The sequence below is a fragment of the Fundulus heteroclitus genome, chromosome 21 (assembly GCF_011125445.2).
Source record: "Fundulus heteroclitus isolate FHET01 chromosome 21, MU-UCD_Fhet_4.1, whole genome shotgun sequence".
Taxonomy (NCBI): domain Eukaryota; kingdom Metazoa; phylum Chordata; class Actinopteri; order Cyprinodontiformes; family Fundulidae; genus Fundulus; species Fundulus heteroclitus.
In genome coordinates this window covers 10,130,193-10,153,828 of record NC_046381.1, presented here as the reverse complement: position 1 = coordinate 10,153,828, position 23,636 = coordinate 10,130,193, and the positions used below count along the sequence as shown (strand labels likewise).

The 23,636-nt window shown below is 40.5% G+C and overlaps 1 protein-coding gene across 1 annotated transcript; it reads left to right on the top strand.

Moving 5' to 3' along the window:
• The first annotated feature begins 2,396 nt into the window (after nucleotides 1-2,396).
• Nucleotides 2,397-22,814, top strand: hacd1 (3-hydroxyacyl-CoA dehydratase 1). Its single transcript, XM_012853185.3, has 7 exons — nucleotides 2,397-2,556; nucleotides 7,047-7,164; nucleotides 7,243-7,261; nucleotides 7,367-7,455; nucleotides 10,189-10,310; nucleotides 16,656-16,834; nucleotides 21,537-22,814. Exons 1-7 carry the CDS (start codon nucleotides 2,438-2,440, stop codon nucleotides 21,617-21,619), a joined length of 729 nt encoding a protein of 242 aa, XP_012708639.1. The 5' UTR covers nucleotides 2,397-2,437; the 3' UTR covers nucleotides 21,620-22,814.
• The last annotated feature ends 822 nt before the right edge of the window (nucleotides 22,815-23,636 follow it).

Sequence of the window (23,636 nt, the reverse complement as noted above, 5' to 3'; positions counted from 1 at the left end):
ACCTGGAGACATCAGTGGAGTGGAGACCTATGTAGTAATTTTGGTAGTTTGCTTTAATCCACGAATACCAATTCAACAACAGCAAAAAGTCACCAAAACAACAACAGAAAGACAGGTTCTCTTCATCAATGCACTGCCATCTAGTGGCAAAATCACATTCATGTAAAACCAACAGCATTGACCTAAGAAACATCAGTCTTCAAGACATGTTTTCACAAACTCATTGCAGATATTTCTGTCTCTCACTGGACTTGAGGAGTCTGTGTTTCAATGAAAGTATTTTTTTTTCTAAATTGTACAACTTGGAGTCTAAACAGCACCATGTTGAATGGGCCCGACTGTGCTACTTTCTCTCCACGATGCACATGTGAATCTTTTGTGCATGAATGCCAAAATAAACTTCCTAATTTAATTTTAAATTCTGATATGAACATATGTTCAACAGTGAGGAGGACACAGTCGTGGAGAAAGAACAGACAGCTGGATGGCAGACAGGAGGAATGGAGTGAATGACTCTGAGCCTTTAATCTTAGTGTTTCTATAATCTCGTGTGTAACAACATACAGTATAACACACAGAGGCATTAAGAGTACCAGCTCCATCTGATATGATGCTACGTCTCTGCCCACCCCTATTATTCTTTACTTTTCAGTATAAATCAAGCAGTAAAATTTAGGCCTCCGAGGTTTGCTAGACAGAACATTAGTGAACAAACAGAATCAGGAAGACCAGCAGAGATGTGAGGGATAAGTTTATGCATATGTTTAAAGCCTGGTTTGATTACAGAAAATATTTCTCAAGCTAAACATCTCACAGAGATCTGTTCAATGCATCATCTGAAAACAAAATGAGGATGGTGTCCACGTGCAAACAGATATCCACTACTCAGATGTAAGAATTTGTTGACAAGGCAACAATTAGTTTTGCACTCCACAAATTTGGCCTTTATGAGAGAGCAAGAGGATATAAATTGCTGAAAGAACTGGAGCTCTCAGTTCATAGCCCTTCATGGCCCATTTTAGGAATACTGCAAACATGTGAAAATAATGTGATTTGGTCAAATGAGACAAACATTTAACTTATTGATCTACTGTACAGCAGGGACTGGGAAGCCGGTCGGAGCTGATGGGAAGATGAATGGAGCACAATACCGGGAGCCGAGGTCCATCTTCCAGCAGTAAAACCACCCTGAACATACAGTCAGAAATATAACAATAAGGTGCCGAAATACAATTTAATGTCCAGACCTGAATCTGATTTTGGGTCTTTGGCAAGAGAAAGGCACTGTTGCTTACAGACACTCTCCAAACCAATCTGAGCTTTTCTCAAAACAGAACAATAGGCAAATTCCAAAAAAAGTAAAAAACAAAGCAACTGGACTGGTTTTTCGTAGTTGAAGATGTTTTGCTTCCTCTCCGGGAAGCTTTCTCAATTCAAAAAGTCTGGAGTAATGTGGAGTAACAAGCTTTATACTACTGCCAAAACAAAGGCATTGTAATGGCTTAGATAACATGGAAATTCAACCGAAACAGGTCCACCCATTAGTAATGGGCGGTCGTTAAAGCCATTAAACCAGCAGATTGAACCGAAACTGGTCCAGTTCTCTGTAACAAGGAGTCGTTAGGGTTGTTATTGGCCTGTCTTAAAGGAGCAATGTTTTTATCACTCGCATGAGGGTGAGAATTGAGGTGAAAAACTTACAACACAGCTATAGGATTAATTCCGGTCAATCATCACCTCAATCAGCACCTCAATTGCCAGGCCAATAACAACCCTAACAACTCCTCGTTACAGAAGAGTGGACCAGTTTTGGTTCAATCTGCTGGTTAATGGCTTTAACGACCGCCCATTACAAAGGGGTGGACCTGTTTTGGATGAATTTGCATGTTATCTAAGCCATTACAAGGCCTTTGTTAGGCAGTAGTATAGAGCTTGGTACTCCACATTACTCCAGACTTTTTGAATCGAGAAAGCTCCCCAGAGAGGAAGGGAAACATTTTCAACTACGAAAAACAAGTCCAGCAACAATAGGCAAAATTATTTCCAATAGTTTTGGAAAACTATAATTTTTCCATCTGAAGAATATTTTTGAAAGGCACTGTATTTGAAAAAAAAATGTATAACCGCCGTTATTTCTGGTCTCGGCTGGCCTTAAAAGGATTTGCAAGAAGGCTACTGCAGGTAAAATACTGACTGCTCATAACCGACCGACTGAAGCTCTCAAAAGAGAAAAATGTGAAGCATCCCTTTACGTTATTAAAATCCGATTTCAATTACACGTCCTGGGGCCCGCCAGCAGGCCTCGCACTTGTCCCAGAGAGAAAGCCTGCGACAGAGAGGGGGGTCTCTGTGGGTGGATAGATGGATGGATGACCCCACTGCTCCCCACCCCAGCTGTCAGCTCCCTTCCTGACTTGCCCACCCTGCCCCCGGTGCCATGGCGTCCAGCGAGGAGGACGGCACGGTGGAGGAGAAGGAAAACAACAACAAGAAGAGAACGAAAAGTGCCCTCATAACCGCATGGCTCACTTTCTACAACATCGCCATGACAGCCGGGTATGTCCCTTTATTCCACCCCCTCTCTTCCTGCCGCCGCCTATTAATAAGAAAGCCGGATAAGTTTGCCGCTCCCTGAAAAACCTGTAAGCGTGTGTTGCTGTTTATAGGACTGAGCCTGTGTGTGTCAGCCTGAAAGTGCCTGTTCAGCTCGAAGGATTTAGCAGCTGCTTGGCTGCTGGTGTTCATAGAAAAAACATTTTTGCGGAGAAGGGTTTTTTCAGAGGAAAAGACGAGTTTAATAAAAAGCCAGCGGGGAGGTTTTGGAGTCGGGGGTCAGGGAAAAAAAATGAATGAACAGCGGCTGGTTTGAAGTGGCAGGCTGGTGCTGGAGCCGTGTCCAAATAGGGCCGACTGCATGCTGTCCGCGTCAAGGCCCACTGCGAGTCCCACAGTCGCAGCGATAAGTATAGCCGGACTGAGCTGCGGCTGCTGACACTGGACCCCAGTCTGGGACGGCAAAGTGCTCAATGAGCAGATTTTTTTTTTTTAAAAACAACACAACATCTGTCCAACTCAAGTAGGCTGTGGTGTATTTACAATCTGTCGAAGCACTAAAAGCAAACAATAATATTAGTTATTAGGTTATAAGACCAAAATAGTCTCTCAAAATAGCAGGGGACTTCCTGAAAAGTGTTTTTTTTTTGTTTTTAATCCACTCAGGTCATGTTTGTGGTTGCATAGTGCCTGTAGAACCACAAACGTGCATGTATTTCACATGGATCTTGTAAGACAGACCAGAGGTCAGAAATATTTACAGTCCAAAGAACAGGGCTGTAGATTGTATCACACATATTGCTGTACGCAGGTCGTATATCACAAAGGACTGCCGGTAATTCAGACTACCTATTCTAGCCATATATTTTTTATCATTAGTTGTTTAATTCAGTAAAAAAAAAAGTTTTAGAAGGTAGCGAAGTGTCATGGTGGTCAAGTCATCATGAAACTACATGTTTCAATTCCAAAATAACAAATGTTGCTGTGAAGCACGTTTTTAAGGAAAGAAAAAAACTTTTGTTGAGATGGAAATATTAAATTACAGATTATATCCCTAGAGGGCAGATTGACTACTCACATCAATGTTTGCTTTGAACCCAATGCAAAAAGTCAATAACACAAGTGATATAGTGTTGCCACATATATATATATATATATATATATATATATATATATATATATATATATATATATATATATATATATATATATATATATATCTTTTTTCCCAATATCAAAAGGTCCATTTTTGTGTGTAAGTCAGTCTCACTATTTAGTCAGGTACTGGCAGCTTCATGGTGTGGGGATGCAGATGGTCTTGGCGAAGCAAATCCTAGTATGGATTTTCTCTTGTAGATATATAAACCTTTTTTTCAGGGGAGAATTTGGATTAAAACCACTGTGAGAAGATGGCCGCAGGAAGCTGAAGAGGCTCTATGGAGTTGGTTTGACGCTGTAGGAGATATCTCCTGCCCATAGGCATCAGCATCTATTATGTAATAATCAATAATGTTTTAACAAACCTGGACAACAATATTTTGGGTTAGGCAAGTAGTGTTTCAATTTAAACTGAATTTGAGTCACATTACTCTCAGAATACATGGTATTTTTCAATAAATGTTCACTGTCAAAGTTTTAACTCAAAACTAGAAAACATATACAGTAAAAGTAAATGTGCAGAAGGATCCAATTTCTATTCAAAACAGAGGAGCAAGAATTATTTCAATTATTGGTAAAATACTACATTATATGAATGATAATATAAGAAATAAAATAAATAATAAATAAAATTGATTCTACTAAAAATAAAATCATTGGCATCCCCCCTAACATGATTACCTTATCCTCAGTAAGTGAGGCAGCGTTGGAGGAATCTTTAGAACCTGATCGTTGAGTGTTTGAACCGTTTAGTAGAGCTTTCTGAGTGATCTAAAATTTTAGCCTCATCTAAACCTATAACTTGTATGTTAGACCTAATCCCAACCAAGTCATTTAAGGAGGTATTCCCATTGATTATTGCCCCTGTTTTAGACATCATTAATCTATCCTTAGTAAATGGATATGTACCACAGGCTTTTAAAGTAGCTGTTCTTAAACCTTTCATTAAGACACCTTCCCTTGATCAAGATGACTTAATAAATTACAGACCTATATCTAATCTTCCCTTCTTATCTAACATTCTTGAGAAAATAGTTGCCAGTCAACTGTGTGAAGATTTACCCAGTAAAGGCTTCAAGCATTTTGCATGAAATGTCCCCTTTAAGCGGAGAGACAGAGAGAGTTAGAATAAAGCATATACTTTACATTTCCTCCATGTTAAAAAAAGTATTCCTTAACAAGAGTTGATCAGCATACAGTCTTCTTAGACTAAACTGCTTGAATTTTGTTGCATAAGTGGAATAGCTGGTTTTTCCCATCATTCAATGTGAATTTTTTGTCATTGGTCCCTTTAGAAATATTTTAATTGTTGTATCTGCTGTATGGGTTGCATAGTTGCTGTTTGTTAAAACATGTAGACGCTGATCTGGAATAAAGATTTAGCTTTAGTGATACAAGCCTAATTTTTACCATCCCTGAGTCCACCCCAGCTTTTAAATTAAAAACAGCACCAGGTTAGTCGTCTTTGCATTTTTTATTTTACTAGACATATAACGAAATAAGTTTGTACAAAACAAATCCAATACAAATTTATTGCACTATTAATCTACTCTATCAAAAGCCTTTAAGACTTGAGTCTTTTATTTATTTTTTTTGTTAAGCTTAAAACATAAAATTACACCAGATAAATCAACACTATGTTTTTCCATCTTGGTTTTAAAATAAGTAGCATTAATGTCTGACATGATATTTAGGAGACGAAAAGTGAAAATATGCATTGATAAGAACTAATTATTTTACTGTAAGTGTAACAAGATGAACCAGAGTTTGATCAACAGTTATGCAATTAAAACACTACTTAGTCTTGTCCATTGGTTATGGTTCCTATGAGGTAAAATAGACCTAATTATACCCCTTAATTAGTCCTTTACTAATGAACAGTTGAGTTTTCAATTGATATATTACTGAAACACCCACAAACTAAATGTTACAGAGTAGGAAAGTAAGCAACAGATAATCAGACAGAAAATCAGTGTGTCCTTCTTAGGCCTTACAGATGTTACATCCAGCTAAGTTTGAGTCATCTTTGCTCATAGCAGCTATTTTACACGTTGTGGTGGCATTGGTAGGTTCATGGACCAGAAAAAGCATCTGATTTTTCAGCGTTAGTCACTCATCAAGCTTGCTAGAGTACAACTGTGTGGAATCCTGTAGGAAATCTTCACGAGAGGGTTGATGCCACTTTGATTTCCCCACCACATCACGCAGTGTGATGAAGCACCTTTATTTGTCCAGCATTGTTTGATGAATTTGAAAAACAGAGTGACTTACTGTTGAGAGCAGGGATCAGCTACCTTTGAGAAATCGCGAGCTACTGTATTGGGTCTGTGTCATACGGATGGCTACCTGGACTGACCTTTGAACTAGAAGAGTCAGAGCACACCTTAACTTTATGTAATATAAACATGTTTTAATGCATTTACCATTTTAAATCTATGTAAGTACAAGTATTAGTAAAAAGAAAGAGCAACTAAATAATATAACATTTTAGATGCAGCCCAATGGACGGTTGTGCTACTTTTTGAACAGGCTTGAGGGCACCATATATGGTTCTTGGGGGCTACCTGGTGCCCACGGGCCCCATGTTGATGACCCCTGGTTTATAGAATCCTCACAGCATCATGATACCACCATCATGATACACAGTGGAGAGCTGTGATCATTTCCACCACTCGTAGTGTTTTTCATCTAGTTAAAAAGGTTCAGTTCTGGTTGTTTTAATGTGATAAGCCCCTTCATTGGGTTTGTATTCACCGGTATGTTTTGTCGCAGATGATCGTTCCTTTTCCCTGTAACCACATGCTCGCTCATTACGAGGGATTGCTGCAAAGTCAGTGACTCAACGCAATCGGCAAATGGCATTGTAAAATGAATTTGACTGCACCATATGATAGGATTGATCTGGAATTTGTATGCATTTAAATGAATCTGTCTATGTGTTTGGATTGCTTTGATTAAATGCGTCTGGAAGTAAATTGGATCTTTGGTCTGGTAACGTGTATTTGTGAATTGGTGCTATACATATATGTCATCTTGGCTGACTTGAGAAAGTTATTAAAACAGGGTCACTTAGTGCTTTAATATTTACTTAACAGTGTTTTAATAAAGCAATTATCTGTTTAATACGTCTTGATAGACTTTATTCTGACTTTTTTTTGTAAACTAACACATTTTGATTCACATCACCCGATCATAAAACAGTCCTTACTGCGACAACCATGTGGGACCTTATTTCTTATTGTAGATGTTTAAAAATGCTGTCTGTTGTAAACAGATTGTCGACTCTTTGAAGTTTGCACAGGATTAATTGCTTTGGGTTTCTATTTTTCCTGCAGGTGGCTGGTTCTGGCAATCACAATGATGCGCTTCTACATCCAAAAAGGCTCCCATAAAGGTCTCTACAGGAGTATAGCAAGGACGCTCAAGTTTTTCCAGACCTTCGCATTAGTTGAGGTAAGTTGCAACAAAAAGGTTTGATTTACTAAATAAAAGAGATGGTTAACTCTAATTGTTATCCTCTCTGTCACCCAGGTGGTACATTGTGCCGTTGGTATGTGAAGATCGACTTCCTTTTCTCTATTATCGGTTTGATCCCATTTGATACCTTCCAGTATCTGCCCAGGACTTGACTTTCTTTCCTCTGGCTCTGCTGCAGGAATTGTGAGGACTTCTGTGATTGTAACTGGGGTTCAAGTATGTTCAAGGATTTACATGGTTTGGTTCATCACCAGTAGCATCAGACAGGTAAATAGCACGCAGATTCTTTCCAACCAATAGAGAAAAAATTTAATTTCAAAGGCTTCTGTTTGCTATCACATCAAACGTAAGCAAAGAAGCAGCACTCCTTTTTCAAAACCTCTGCAACTCACTCTTTAAGCTTTCTTTGAGGAAGACTAAAATAATAGAGAAGTTGCATGAAATGAAAAATAATTAAGCTCCTTTCTGAACCTTTTGAAGGTGTTTAAGATAATGTTTCTACTTTTTCATTGTATGTGTTAAAATAAAACATTGTTTCATATATTCATTCATATCATAGTGGCAAACATACGGAAAATCACAACTTGTGCCGTGATTGTCCGAGGAGCTCGCTCTATGAGGACATTTTAATCCAATTGTTTCATGGCGCTTTCTTTTGCAGTATAATGAGAATTAACCCCACCCTCATGGCTGTCAAACAATATTATGCAATATATCACTTTTTCCCAGGAAAAAGGAGTTAAATGTCTTACGCTTTTGGCTCCAGACAAATATAGAACGAATATCAGCAAAATTGCTAAGTTTCAGTTGCTCATTGCAAAGAATGTCGTTTTGCAGCAACTTTTTGTAGCAACTGTGGCTCAGTTGGTAGAATATTCGTTTTGAAAACTGAAGGTTGTGGGTTTTGTTGCAGGTTCCAGTTGTTGCTGAGCAAGGCACTTACCCCCTGAGTTGACTGCTGATGCGTGTTTGAATGTTTTGCAGCTGAATGAATGCAGCTATAGCGTTAGGTGGTTAGCAGCAGTATGACTATAAAAGTGCTAAATAAATTCTATCCAATTTAACAATCCAGCTGATGTTGAGATGGCTATTTAATTAGGCTGTCTGCTCAGATTGGCACGCTTGGAGGCGAGCATCGTGACCCACGTGCAGGAATTCTGCAGGAGGCAATGAATCTGTGAATGTCTGGGCCAAGGGGGGTTTACTTAAAAGTTAAGGGAGGAATGTGAGAAAGGAGGAGGAATCGGTGAGCGGAGCAAATGGTTGATGTGATTTTGATTAAAGTTCACAGCAGGTAATTCATATTGGTTATGGAGATGAAGTTGGAGCCAGGGATGGTTTTCAGAGACCAGGTTGAGGGTCCGTGTGGTGACTGGACAGCGCCTGACAAGTGCTGGAGCGTTATGGGACGGAAAGGTTAAGCTGGAGATTAGAGAAGGTTGAGCATCGAGGTCGCCACTTGGGAAGGTTATGAAATAAAGAGACTTGGCCTAGAGGAAGTCTAGACTTGAGAATCCAGCGGGGATCAAAGGCAGGGAATCCAGGACGAAGCTCGAAAGCTAACCTTGGAGAAGAAGATCGAAAATGTTAAAAAACTCAGTAGCATAGAGAAGTACAGCAGATAATTCTGATGAAAGCTGGAGGCACCACACAGGTTGACCCTCAACCATTGAATGATCAGCACCTAGCTCCTCTTATGCACCCACCGATGAGCCAGGCAGAAAGCAGGTACTGCTCAGCTCCACCCTGCCGCTGCAAGGGAGAGAGAAAAACATCACAAACACAACACACCCAGATCCCTCACTCAGAATTTGCAGCCAGCTTCTTCCAGAGGTCTTCAACTCCAGTCCTAGAGAGCTACTGTCCTGCAGGTTCTAGATGTATCTCTGCTCCGACACACCTGAATCAAATGAATGGCTCTTTACCAGGCCTTTACCAAACTTGATGGCACGCTGACGTGGTAATTCATTCATTTGATTCAGCTGCGTTGGAGCAGGCATGTATCTAAAAGTTTCAGGGCAGTAGCTCTCAAAGACCGGAGCCAGAGACCTCTGTTTGAAAAGACTTGCATATCTCAAATGACTAATTCTGGCTTTAAAACAGGGTTATGTTAATGAGAGACATGGGTGGAGCTCCTTTTGTTTCCACAACACACCTGATTGTGTTTGCTAAGCATTATATTACTGGAGGCCCTTTCTCAGGCATCTCCATAAAAAGGACTTTAATCTGTACTTCTAAGTGTATAATGGAGACTTTTACTGTAACTTTTGGTATCTATCTCCAGCTGTCATTGGGCGAGAGGCGTTGTACACCCTGGACAGCTCCACAATCCATCACAGGGCAATACAGGACAAACGAGCACCTAAGGGCCATTTAGAGAAAACAATTGCGCTAACAGTCATGTTTTTGGACTGTGGGAGGAACCTGGAGTACCCAGAGAGAACCCACGTATGCACAAAGAGAACATGCAAACTCCATGCAGAAGGACTCCAGGCCCGGGATTCAAACCCAAGGCAACAGTGCTACCAGCTGCACCACCGAGCAGTAGGATACGGACATAAATACAGTTAATGACTGGGAAATTTCCAATTGATTCTCAGCACTTCCAAATCCAGAATGTTTTATGACCGACAGAGTAGGACTACTTGATTCAGGGTTCCTATCCCACTGGGGATGGTCAGGAATTTCTTTTTGGTAATTTCCAGGTCTGGATTGGCACAAAAAATCTAACAGTTTCATGTCCTACTTAACTCCAGGGTGTGCTCATTATGCCTTATATCACCAATTATGGCTAAATATTCAGATGATTTGGTTCAGCTCACCAGCTGATTTCTCAGTGCAGGTATATATTTGGATGTAAATTAACGGGAATTTAACAGTTTTTTTTCTTTCTTTTAGAATTAGTATTAGTATTTGCCGCCAGTATGCTTAGAAGATATTTTGAAAGGCCAGCATTAACCGCTGTACAGAAAGTTAACCTGTAAACCTGTCTTGTTGAAGATCCAGAATGAAGAAAGCGTAATCCTGTTCCTGGTCGTATGGACGGTGACGGAGATTACCAGATATTCTTACTACACATTCAACCTGCTCCACCACCTGCCGTACTTCATCAAATGGGCCAGGTGGAGACGCCGTCAGCGCCGTTGGCTCTAACGATCTAACATTATTGGGCTGCATACTTTTTGCAAGCATGCCGGACTGATTTGGTAATTTTACCTTTCGGTGTGTTTTAGTCATCAGCCATTTCTCACAGAGACAATGCATGTGTGTTTTTTTTTTTATTATCATGGCATTTCAACTGGACTTTTCTGTCTCTTGGGAACTAACTGCTGACATTAGATAAACTGCATGTGTTTTAAGTTGAACCGTGACCACTTGTGCAACCTAAAATGCAGGAGCACTCCCAGTTGCAGGGGGAAGTCATGCTTTCCTTCTGCCAAATGTAACCAGTCGTGACGTGGTGATCTGCCCTCACTGTAGCTCACATGAAACCAGAGACGTCTGAGGGAACATCAGACGGTGACATTAGTGTTTTGACACCGATAGCCGTCCAAACACGTATATCTTACAGCCCAGAGAGAGAGAGCCATCAACCATCTGGAACAAAAGTCTACCAAACAGGTTCATACCCCTTGAACCTTTCCATATTTTATTATGTCACGGCTACATACTTTAATGTATTTATGTTGCATTTTATGTATTAGAGCAACACACAAAAAAAGTGCAAAGGCGTGCAGTGGCAGCATCATCCTGTGGGTTGATCTTTATTTACCTGTTTTTGTTTAGATTTAAAAAAAAAAAAGCATTTCAGTTATTGCATTTCATTATTTACACACTTTTTTACGATGACCTGTCATTATTTGGGGCTGGAAGACGTCTTTGCAATCAGGATAATCTTTAGCTCTTTCCACATATTGTCAATCATATTCAAGTTAGTGTTCCGTCTTGGCCACATCAAAAGATTAAAGGGGAACATATCATGTTTTTCAATTATTCCTTTTCGTATTGAAATAATTCAGTGGTGGTCAATATAAAGTGGAACTGCAATGCTTTTGTTGAAATTCCTCTTTAATTTACCCCACTCTTTACCCTTTTTCTGAGGTGCGTCTGAGAGCAACTGGTTTTGGTGCTGTCTCTTTAAATCTAAAGGAGGCACTTCACACCCCGCCCCCCTCCAGGTCACAGGCCATTCCGCTTCACCCTGATTGGCCATTTTTGTAGTACGCTGGGAGACAGATAATGAACACCCGATGACTTATCCGCTTGTAGCATTGACTTCATTCAGCTTGGACTACCAAGAAATTAAAACGCCGGATACAGAAGACTAGTAAGCTCGAAGTCCATGACCTTTAGCAGCTCCACAGCAACTACTGTGATGTAATTGTCCAAAAGTCATAATAGAAAACAGAGAAAACTTATCAACTTTTAAAGTATAACCCAGACAGAATACAAAGCTAATCACGTACCTCCGGGAGAGATTATGTTAACATTTTCTGAATTCCCAGAGACTCCAAGTGCACAAAAAATTTATTTAAGGGCTAAAATAGTGGATTTTGCATGATATATTCCCTTCCAATAAAATTTACCTAAATCTGCCAGGTGTATATATCCTTTTGGGCTTAAATGTATCTGGAGACTTGAAGCTGTATTTGCAGGAAAAAGTTGCTTGGATCTACAGACCATTGTTGTAGAGGGGCCGAATGCAAATATGTGTCTCACTTTTCTGATTTCTTTTTGTTAAAATGTTGAAAACCATGTATCCTTTTGCTTTCACTTTGCAGTTATGCACTACTTTGTTTGGAGACCTTACTTTTACTCTTCGTTCCGCCCTTCACAGTCCTATTTGCGAGAACTCCCTGCTTCATTGTTTTTACATCATGAGCCCATCCGACTCTTTGCCTCCATTTTCGATCTGGCCACAACCTTGATTCTCTCACTCTGAGAGACGCTCTCCTCTCCTCCTCCCTCGGCCACCCACTCGCTTCACGTCTGTAAGCGTGGAAGAGCCAGGCCCCCGGAGGAGGGCTCATGTTCAGCTGCTCCCGTTTTTAAGACCTTCTGTTTTGGTCATGGAATGTTCAGCCGACGTTTCTCTCACATCCGCAGAGACGCTCCCCCGAGTCTTTGCTGCCGTCTCCACTGATCTCTGCTGTCCTGGGTCGGGCCGCGTTGTACTAGAGTGCACTGAAGTTGGAACATCGGCTTACAAACATACATAGCGGCAGGACGAGAAACATATCAGCAGCTTTTCCCTGTTTCTGACCACCTGAGTCTTGTAGACGAGTTTTAAACCACCGTTAATGTATCTATATTTTGCTTTCAAAGGACCCAAATTTATCGTTGGGTCTTAATCAATAGTCCTTCGGGTTTTCTAAAAGTTCTTTGTTTCGGACCATCGAACTTTATTGTGCAGCGTGTGCTTAAAAATGAAGTGAGTGGAATTTGGGAAGACAATAGAAGTCAAGTATTGATAACAGATGACGTGTCTTGTGAAACAATTTGTTAGTTGTGTATCTTTTCTCTTTTGACATGTTACATCCCAGAACGTCATTGTATTCTGGCAGAGTTGGATAAGATAGGCTGACACAAAGAAGCACATGATTGGTAATGTGGAACAAAAATGATACACAGTTTTACTGTGTGCCAAGAATTTGTATTCAGCCTTCCTGAGTCGAAGCTTTGCAGAAACACGTGAATGTTATGCCGGCTCCAGTCTTTTTGGCAGGTTTCCGCCAGCTTTGCACATCTAGAGAAAGACTTATTTTTCCATGATTTGCACAATCTTGTTATAGCTTCTCGGTTGGATTTTGCTCGGGACTTTGACTAGGCCATTCCCACACATGAATATGCTTTGATCTCAACCACTGTACTGGAGCTTTGGCTTTACATCTAGGTTTTCTGTCCTTCTGAAAGGTGACGCTCAGCCTGAGTCTCAAGTTTCTTTCTTCAGCCAACAGCTTTTCTTCTGGAATTGCTCTGTATTTCCCTCTATCTGTCTTGACATCAACTCCAAGAAGTTGTTCTGTCTCTGCCAAGGAAAAGAATAGGCACACCATGCTGCTGCCACCACCTCGTTTCAGTTCTGTGTTCGGAAGAATGTGCAATATTTCGATATCTGCCACACTTAGTGTTTTGCATGTTGGCCAAGATGTTCAATGATGGTCTTATCTGACCAAAGCACCTTCGTCCTTCAAACTTTCAATGTTTATCTGGACTTCTTTAAAGCTTTCTTTTTGCCACCTTTACCTAAAGATCCTGTCCGTGGAGTGTACTAATGTTTGCTGCTTTATTTGTTGAAGTTGGAGGGGTTTGTATACCTTCACAAGGCAGTGTATAAAAGTCATCTATTTACACCCAACAGATTAATCATTTTTCACTAAATCATCTTTTGTATTACAAATTTCTAGCTGTCATTTGTTTGGACGTTCCTTTAGTATACTGATGTAGTGTTAATCTTTTCTGCTTTTCATTGATTTAACTAAATAACTGTGTACAAATACTTTCTTAGTGAGCGGCTAAGGGGGAAAAAAAGCTTAAAATGCAGTTTTTTAACAGTATGCTTTCCAATTTCTGCCCAGCAGTGTCAAACTGCTGATTTGCAGCAGCAGTTTTAAAAGCCCTTTGTGTAAATTCAAGTGTTACCATGTTAAATACTCAAAGTGCATCCAGTCACAGTGGGGTTATTGTTGTGAACTGTTGTCTGAGGTCAAATTACAGCCACAGTCTGATCCGGCGGCTTGAGTCGCTATAAAACTGTGCCAAAACCAAATCTCTGTCCTGCAGCTTCCTGTTGAGCTGCTGGTCGGTTCATGTGGGGCACAAATTCTATTCATTATGCTAAAATATATTAACTTAACAGCTTTTTTTTACATATATTCTGACCTGGCATGTCGATAAGTACTACACCAATAATCAAACCTTGGTTATATTTACCCTTGTTGCTGAACTTGTACCGCTGTCTCGTATAACATTTTCTGTCTAAATGCAAACAGAAATGTCTGAGATCTGAAAGGTGTTGTTTACACTCTGTTATGTTTTCTTGAAACTACACGTCCAGAGGACAAACATTGAGGAAAACAGTTTTTTGCAGCTCTTCCATGCAAACAAACCAGTTTTTGGATCAATTTGGATGGAAAAAATAAAACCAAATTGCAACGTATTTAGTATATTGGGCTTAAAGTTACGCATTTCTACAATCTTCCACAGTTTGAAGCTGCTGGTTATAGTAGGTTTGAACTATTGTCTGTTTTTTTGTGAGGATTTGGGGATTATTGGCTCCTTTTTCTGTTAACAGTGACATTCAAATATTGTAGGATGAGGTTGTTGATCCAATGTCAGCTTTGGTGGTAGACAGCAATGTTGAACTCTGTATAGTCGACATTACGATGATCAGGCAACATTTTACGGCTATGGACAGAGGTAGTGAATTAGATGGATTATATCATCATTGTAGTAACTGAATGTGGGATCTTTTGGGTAGAAATTGAACATTTCGTCCTCAAAGTTGCCGTGTAAGATACATAAGGATCTGAGTGAATGTGACAAGGGTCAAATTGTGGTAACTAGCCAATTCCAAAGTTGCTTCCTCTGTGGAGCTTGCATGGTCTCTTGGGGTCAGCATCTCTCTAAACTAGTCCAAAGAAGGAACAGTGATGAAGAGGAGACTGGGCTCTGAGAGGCCATGGATTATTAATGCACACTGTATGGCGATGCATAAACACTGACCCATGCTCTCTTCGCAAAGCACCAACACTGGGCTCAGGAACATCAGAAAAGGAAGACAGGTAGCCTGGTCTGAAGAATGATATTTTTCCCACATCAGGGACAAATAGGTTAAAATGTGTTGACTTGTGCTCCAAATTCCCCTGATCTCAAGCTAATGTGCTGGACAAACACCAGCAAATGTATTATCATACAGAACCGCTGCAAATATATTTGTGCCATTGACCTTGGAATACATTCAGGGGTCTAGACGAGTCCATGCCTCATCATGTCAGAGAAGGTTTGGTGGCAAAAAGTGGAAAAACACTTGTATCATAATTCTATGCCTGATCTCAGAGAATGACTGCTTTCAGTGATCTCTGCCGGGCCAGGTAAACTCAGCGTCTCCAGTTGCCAGATCACTGACGGGAGTATATAACTTGGAGTTAGGTTCTCAGAGGCCAGCGTGTTTCCCTCAACTCCTTGATCCACTAGCTGACTTAATACACAGCTAGTTCAAGCTTAGATAAACATTGGCTGTTCTCCATCCCCGCTAAACATAGCTGCATCTCAATTGGAGAGAGAGAAACCGTGGTGGATATCCATACTGTCATGGAATAAGGAATGTGTTGGGAGCAAAAGGATGGTACATGAATTGATCAAAATGAAAAAAAAAAACAGAGAGATTAACCCAAAGTCACAGAAAAAGTGAAACAGAGAAACTGATGCGGCTGGCTAATCAAGATTTGCTGTAACGTCAATGCATGTCTGACAGTGTCGCGGCATGCCCCTTATGAGAAGACAGATGACGTCCTGGGGTATCGCCTCCCAGGTTCTGACCAGCCCGTCGCTGAGCTCCTGGTCAATCTGAGGTGCAACCTGGTAGCGTTGGCATGATGGCACAAACATCTCTGGAACATGATGCTTCAGAGATGTTTGATTGGACTTAGGTCAGAGGAGCATGGAGGCCAGTCAGTGGTATCAAGGAACTGCCTGAATACTCTTGACACATCAGGCCGGGCATTATCATGTACCAGGACTCACTACACCAGCAAAGGGTCAAACAATGGCTCTAAGCGTTTCATCCTCATACCTAACGGCAGTCAGGGTGCCATTGTTTATCATGTACAGGTCTAGACCATCATGCTGGACAAAGTTGCAGGCAACATAACGTTCACAGCAGCTTCTCCAGACCCTTTCACTTCTGTCACATGAGCTCAGGGTGAAACTGCTCTCTTCTGCCCTGAACCTTTCATCTCCGGCAAATAATGGCTCCACAGTGCCGGGCATTTAGCACAGGGCCTTCTAAAGGGCGTTGGACCCTCAGACCCCCCTTTCTGAGGTCTGTTTCTAGTGATTGGGTCAGAGAGTTTCTTTATTGGTTTCGAGCAGTATTCAATGCACACTATTGTTACTTACAAAGGACATTTTTTCTAGGTAACCTTAAATTTCCAGTTCCACAAATAATCAATTCTTTAATTATAATAATTTCAAAGAAGTGTGTCTAATTTGGTATATTTCGAACATTCCCTTAGTTTGACCTTCCATTAAAAGGCTCTGGAAAGTTTTTTTTGACGGTTTCAGCCTATTGGAAAAGCCTTGTTTAATATAGCTGACTAATCTGATTTTTTTTTTATCAAAAAGCCATCAACAGCATGCAAGTGTGTTCACATCTGACTGTGTGCTTTCCTTACTGTGTTCAATTGCATTTCTCTGCAACTTAAGACACTAACTGAGAGACGTCCTGCTGTTTTCCTGTTCTGCAGATACAACTTCTTCATCGTTTTGTACCCGCTGGGAGTCGTCGGAGAGCTGTTCACCATATACGCCGCTCTGCCATTCGTACGCAGGTCTGGGATGTACTCAATGAGGCTCCCCAATAAATATAACGTGTCCTTCGACTACTACTATTTCCTCATCATCGTCATGCTGTCCTACATCCCACGTAAGGAAATTTTTTTTTTTGCTTTTTATGCCCTGCACCTGCTGGTTTGTAAATGTCGCAAAAGCATGTGACCTCGGAAAAATCTCCACATAAAATCTATTTAAACTGAACAAGACGCACCTAAAGGTTTTCTTGTTGCAATAGCAGCAAAGATTGCTCTACTAGGTTGTTTTATTGACAACTTGTAAAGCTTCTAGGATCATTAGCACTGCTTAGGAGCCATGTTGAACCCATTACTGACAGTAGGCATTATTAATACTAACAAAGGCTGCTGTATACATTGGATCACACTCGTCATTGCAATATCAGTGTATTGCCAGGCCGCAATTGCAAAAAGTACTGTTTGGATGCAGTTTTTTTGGCAAGTTCTTGTATTTCAAATGTCATGCCTATTGATAATACGTTTGCTGAAAGTAGTGGGGTCATTGTCTAGTGATAACGGAAGTCGAGAAAAATTCAGCATTAGCATCGCAATTACATGTTTTCCGTGCAAAACATGTCTAGCAGCACTAGCATAAACGTGTTTTTCAACACACTCTAGAAATGTCTGGAATTTTATTTCAACATTTTCCAGGTCTGGATAATTGTGGAAAAAAACAAAAGGCAGAATAGAAAAATCTGTTTTCTTTTGACCTTTCCCATCATCTAAATATTGTTTCCTTCTTGCATCCTTTCTTTCTTCTAGTCTTTCTTGTGTCCTCCTTTGTTTTCTTGTATCCTTCCCTGTATCCTTTCTCATATCTTTCCTGCTGTCCATCCATGTGTCTTTCCTTCCCGTAAGCTTTCATTCCTTTCTTCCTCCCTCGTGTTCTTTTTTTTATTTCTCAAACCAATCCTTCCTTATGTCCTTCCTTCTTCTAAGTGTTGTTTGTTCCTTCCTTGTGTTATTTTTGTCTGTCTGGCATCCTACGTCTTTCCTTCTTAATTTCTTTTTTCTTTGTTCTTTCTTTCTTTCTTTCTTTCTTTCTTTCTTTCTTTCTTTCTTTCTTTCTTTCTTTCTTTCTTTCTTTCTTTCTTTCGCTCTGCAGTTTTTGTTCTTCTTCCATTGTTGTGTTCTTTTTTTTGTTCCTTCAACTCTCAGATTTTTGTCAGCTCCATATTTAACCTCCTCCCGCCACCCCTGTAGTTTATGGTTATATTCTAAAAATGGGACCAAGGGTTAGTAGCTCTGGAAGTTTGAGTCCGGACATGAAACATGTGTAATAAACCTGATTAATGCAGACCCCATCAGCTGCTCCTCTGGTGACCACCACACAGAACGGGGGGACAGCACCACCGTCAGACGGGACAGAGCAGTTACATTTAAAAATAATGACTCAGGGTTATTACAAACGTGTATCTGTTTAAACAAGTTTTGAACTGGGAAGCGTTCAGCTCCTGAAATTGAATGAATTGGATTGGCTGTGCTGTTTTGGCAAGATGAAGTTGTATTACCATGACTTGGCTTCATGTGACATAGAGTCATGGGCAAAACTCATTACATTGCCTTGCAAAAATATATACACCCCTTGAACTTTGACACAATTTGTCACGTTCAAACCGCAAACATCAATCTGTTTGTGATCGACCAACACAAAATAAAGTATAATTATGAAGTGGAAGGAAAATGATGGTGTGTGATTTTTCTTTTTTACAAAGAAAAATCCAAACAATGGTGCACTTTTCGTTTCAGCCTTCTTTACTTCACAACCCCTAAATAACATTGAGAGGATCATTTTTTTTTTTTTTTTACAGCTGGGGGTATCCAAACTTTTTGTCACGTGGGCCAAAAATGTTAAAAGTGTTTGAGGAGAAAAAAACATTAAAAAAGGGAGAAAAAAAATGAAATAACCTAAAATCGTATTTTTTTTATTTTTTTTTTACCTGCTACACATAATGTGATCATGCAACATTTTATTTAAACAAATGAATCAGATTTTTTGTAGGAAACTGATGCACAAATCATTGGAGGTCCAAAACTTAAAAAGCGCTTTGCACATTTGCCTTATTAAACGATGGTCATCCAGTTTGCAAATTGTTTTGCTAACTTGATGACCGTCTTGATTGGGAAAAAAATAAAAAAATAAAAATGTTGTCTATTGCCAGAATTAAAAGTATAATTTGGGTCACTCTGTCAATTTCATTAAATGAGTTAAAAGCTGATTTTTGTGCACCCAAGCTTACTTTTGAGTAAATGTCATTAGATAGATGGAGTTCTATTTGCTGTGAAATTAAACATAATTCAAAAGGTGTGGTAATTAAAAGATGAAAGATTTATGTTGTATCTTATATTTTCAATTGCAAAAAAGTTTTAATCTGTCTGTGATACTTTTGGTCTCATTTAAAATAAAAAGGGATCCATCTGTATCAACTGCCCCAGCTGGGGGGCCAAATCATTGTTGAATTACAGCTGTGAACAACACAAGACCGGTCCAGGGGCCGCAAATCGCTAACAGGCACCACTTTGGACACCCTAGCTCTAGAGTCAAATGTGAGGTATTCTGTCCATAATTAGTTCATGAAACAAGACAATGATCTCAAGCAGAGTAGCAGACCTGCAATGGTATGTCTGAAAAGGAAAGTGATCCGTGTGTTGCAACAACCCTGTCAGGGTCCAGACCTCAACCTGATTGAAAGGCTGTGGAGCGACCCTAAGCAAGCTGTGCAGGAACAAATGTGCGCTTACCATAATGAGCCCTAGTAAAGAAGAGCAGGCCAAAATTCCTCCACAAAAAGGAGACAGCTTTACAGAAAACTACTACTTCTGGTCATTGCTTATTTTGGTGGGTTCACAGGTTAGTTTTTCATGTAATAGTTGACAAATATTAAACTTTATTTTTCCTATGAGTGTAACAGAGCAGTGTTGCACAAAGATACTCAATCTGCTAATTAGATGTAAAAAAATTAAATAAATAAATTTGTGGAATATCTTGTTATAGTACCCCATTTTTCGGACAATAAGGTGCACCGGATTATAAGGCGCTCTAAATATTCTTCCCAATTGAGTAATATCACTCCGCCCCTTCACGTCCACAGCTCTCTATCCGTCTCTGCCAGGAGGACAGAGTAGCTGGACTACACTGCCCTGTTTCTAACATACGACCAAAATAAACGTAACTTTTATATTTAATTAACTTGCTAGGTTTATTGTTGCTATATAGCGCCTAAAGCCTCCCACATATTCGGGCGTATTGTGTGCATACTGTGGACTCTGTGCTGACTCTCCATTTTACCCTTCATAGTCGAGCGTATTATTGCCTACATTTCTTGTGGCAAATTCCTACAATTCCCACACTTTCTGCCAGCAGGACGAAGCGGTGGAACGGATGGTATAATGTGTGATTGTCTAGCTGAGCCCCTAGAGACGTTTCTTTTCCAGCAGGCTGCCACCTGTCAGGGAGAACAGGGAGGGACTTTGATGCCACGCGTCCTTGTGACCGCCTGCCTGGAGCAGCTCAGTGTATCAAGCTCAGTGTCACATAGAAAACAGTTCGATGTGAAGACTTCTTGCCGCAGAGAAGTCGTAAAAATTTAGCTGTGCACGTACCTGTACGCGCGGACCTCTGCGGAGTGAACTACGCCCGAGTATGTGGGGTCTTCGCATTAATGCGCTTCTAGTTTCGACATTACAGTCAGGCAGTCTTGTAGACATCTCAGGGGTCCCCTGCATTAAGAATGTTAAATTTGCTAGAGCCCCATAAAAAACCTCACCAGCTTTTATTCACGGACAAAAAGGGAGACAAAATGTGAAACCGTGGTACAGTTGTATGTGTTCAGCCAAACTGAGTATGGAATGGTATGTCCTTTAAGCTTTGCACATCTGCAGATGAAAATTTATGCACATATGTCTCAGGAAAAAGGCTCGAGCTCTGTCAGATGGGATGGAGAGCATCTGTCAATGTCAGTGTTCAAGTCTTGCCACATATTCCCACTTGATTCGGCTGCCGTGACACATAAAAAAGCCACTTCTATCGAAACGATTAGTGTGGCGCTGGTTGTATGTTTAGAGTCATGTTTCTGTTGGGAGGGTAAATTTTGCCCCGGTTTAAACTCTTCTGCAGCATATTAAAGATTTTCTTTCAGCATTGCTCTGTATTTAACTCCATCCATTCTCCTTAAGCTCTGATTAGCTTCCTCTGCCATTGCTGAACAAAAATACCCCCACAGCACAATGCTGCCAGTGTTGTGTTTCGCTATGAAGGTGCTATCTTCAGGGTGATTTTCTGTATTATTTCAGCCCATAGCATATTAATATGTTGGACATAAAGTTCAATGTTGCCTTATCTGACTACAGAAACTTCTTCCACACGGAACATCTCTTGTAATCCTCACCACTCTTCCACACATGCTAGATTTGTGCAAGACAAACAACATTATCCTGTTGACAAATCCTGTCACCCGAGCTGTGGATCTCTGCAGCTCCTCCAGTGTTGCCACAGCCCGCTCTGCTGCTTCTCTGTTTAGCTCCCTTCCTGCTCAGCCTGTCTCTGTAGGGGGACAGTTGGACTTGGTCGATTTGTTGTGTCACATTATTTTAAATCAATTAGGTGCATTGGAGACAGAAAACCTGAAAAGAAATTTCACGACAAAAGGAAAGAAAAACTTTTGCAAGGCACTGCATTGATTCAGACGCTACTAGTTTCGTATTATATCAGCCCTTGTGGCAACAATTCTTCGTGGTTTCATCTCCGATCTGTCTGTTTTTTTTTCTTTCTTCTCACAGTCTTTCCTCAGCTCTACCTGCACATGCTGCGGCAGCGGAGGAGGGTGCTCCACGGCGAAGTCATAGTGGAGAAGGATGACTAGACGCGCACCGCCTCATCCATTTGAGCCAGCCTCCTCCCACATCTCACGTAAAAAAACCCTCCGCACCACCCACTCCACCCCACCCCGCACCACATCTCACCTTTTCTTTTTGGCTGCCGGCCTTCTTAACCGCCCAGGACCCGAAGAGGAGCTGATGACCCGCCTGGCGAGCAGCGCCAACGATGAAAACCGGGATAAACTCCCATCTGAAAGGTTATTTGGCAAGATGTTTACAGTTCTGGAGTCGTACCTCAGCTCTGAGAGGTCCGGATTCCTTCCTCCGCCCGTCTCTTTGCACCGAAGAGAAACTGAGCCCACATCGCTTGCGTCGCGACATGAACCACGAGAAGACACGTGGAGGGAAGATTGTACGTTGTGCGCTCTGAATTGTCCCCCCCCTCGGCCCGACAAATTGGTTTTATAAGCAACGTGGCTGCACAGATCACGGTTTAAATTATTTTTTTTAAGTCAAAACCTCAACAATAAATATACATTTAGACAAATGTGCTGCTGCTTTTGTGTATATTTGTTTTACTTTTTTCGTGTAAATTATGCAACGTGAAATCTTAAGCCACACGCCGTCTCACTTCGAGCAAGCACGGCTCCAACTTAAACTCTGTCCGCTTTTGGCTCAAGCTAGCGCCTTGTTTTAATACTTTGATGTTTACCGTGTCCACCAGACTTTCTAGGAGTCTTTTGCAGCAACAAAAGTGTGTGAAACGGCATTTTTTTTTTTTTTTTAGCTTTCTGTCCGCGCTCTGAGTCGCCGTTCTGCGTCCCGTTTGTGTGTTTTGACTTGTCAATACTCATAGGAAGGTAGTTTATTTTAAAGGTGCTATTGTTAAGATCTTTTCAATCTTCTGTGCAGCTGAAGGAGTGACTGTGATTGGAGTTGACCCAAAGCAGGAAAGCAGGATGTGAAATGACTCGAGAAGAAATGTCGGTCAATGACCTGTATGGACTGTGGTTAAAATCGAGGAGGATCAACACTTTTGCTTATCATCTGGGTAAAAAAAAACAAAAGAAAAGAGAGAGAATAAACAGCAAATGTTAAATCCAAATGAAAGATATTTCAACAACAACAACAAAAAAATGTGAAACTAAGTTTTTGTGCAAAACAAAATAAACTCGATTCTTCAACAGCGAAGAGAGTTTGTGATGAACTTCGGCTGATATGGGAAGAAATCAAACAGCTCTTAAAAGTCTGATGGATTTATTGGTGAGGTTTTCCTTCATTGTTCTTAATTTAAACCTGAGTGCAGAAAAAAAGCACATTTTCTACAAGTAGGAAGGCACAACATGTGTTATATCGATATTGAAAAGTCCTGCAGATGCACCAATCGATTGGCCAGAAATATGAATCACCCTGGTTCAATCGGCTCTGGTTTCTGATTAACAGAGTGAATATTTAAAAAAGGATTTCTCCCCTGTTCATTAATAGTATTAAAATTAAGAGTGTGAACATTTTTTGGTCCATGAATGAATCATCCAAAAGCATGTAGAAGTGCATCTCAGTAAATACGAATGTAAGACAGAACTTGAAACTTTCCTATGTGGATTCATTATAGACAGAGTGAATTATTTCAGCCAACTATTTTTAGTCAAATATGATGATAATGGTTTAAATAAGGCCTTTTTTATAGAGAAATATAAAACCTACACATCCATGGGGAGGACTGCTAAGGACAGCGGTCCTGCAGAGAGTAACTTGCATTCTTCACATGGAGTTTAAGCAACAAAGGATCATTGCTAAAGAAACCAGCTGTTTAGTGGAAAGTTTAGTGGAAGGAAAAACTAGTGGAAAGAAGTGCAGAAGCAACAAGGATCACCAGAGCCTACAGAGGACTCAACAGCAAAGCTTGCCGAGATGTGGACACCAGAGCCAAAAATGCAGATCAAATCTACCCGGGATCCCTGAACACCTCAGAGAGCTGAGAACAGAGGACTGAGTGCAGAACTGTACAGAACAGGGACATGCATTTTTTATATTTTGAGTTTTTGTCCATTATAAGTCATA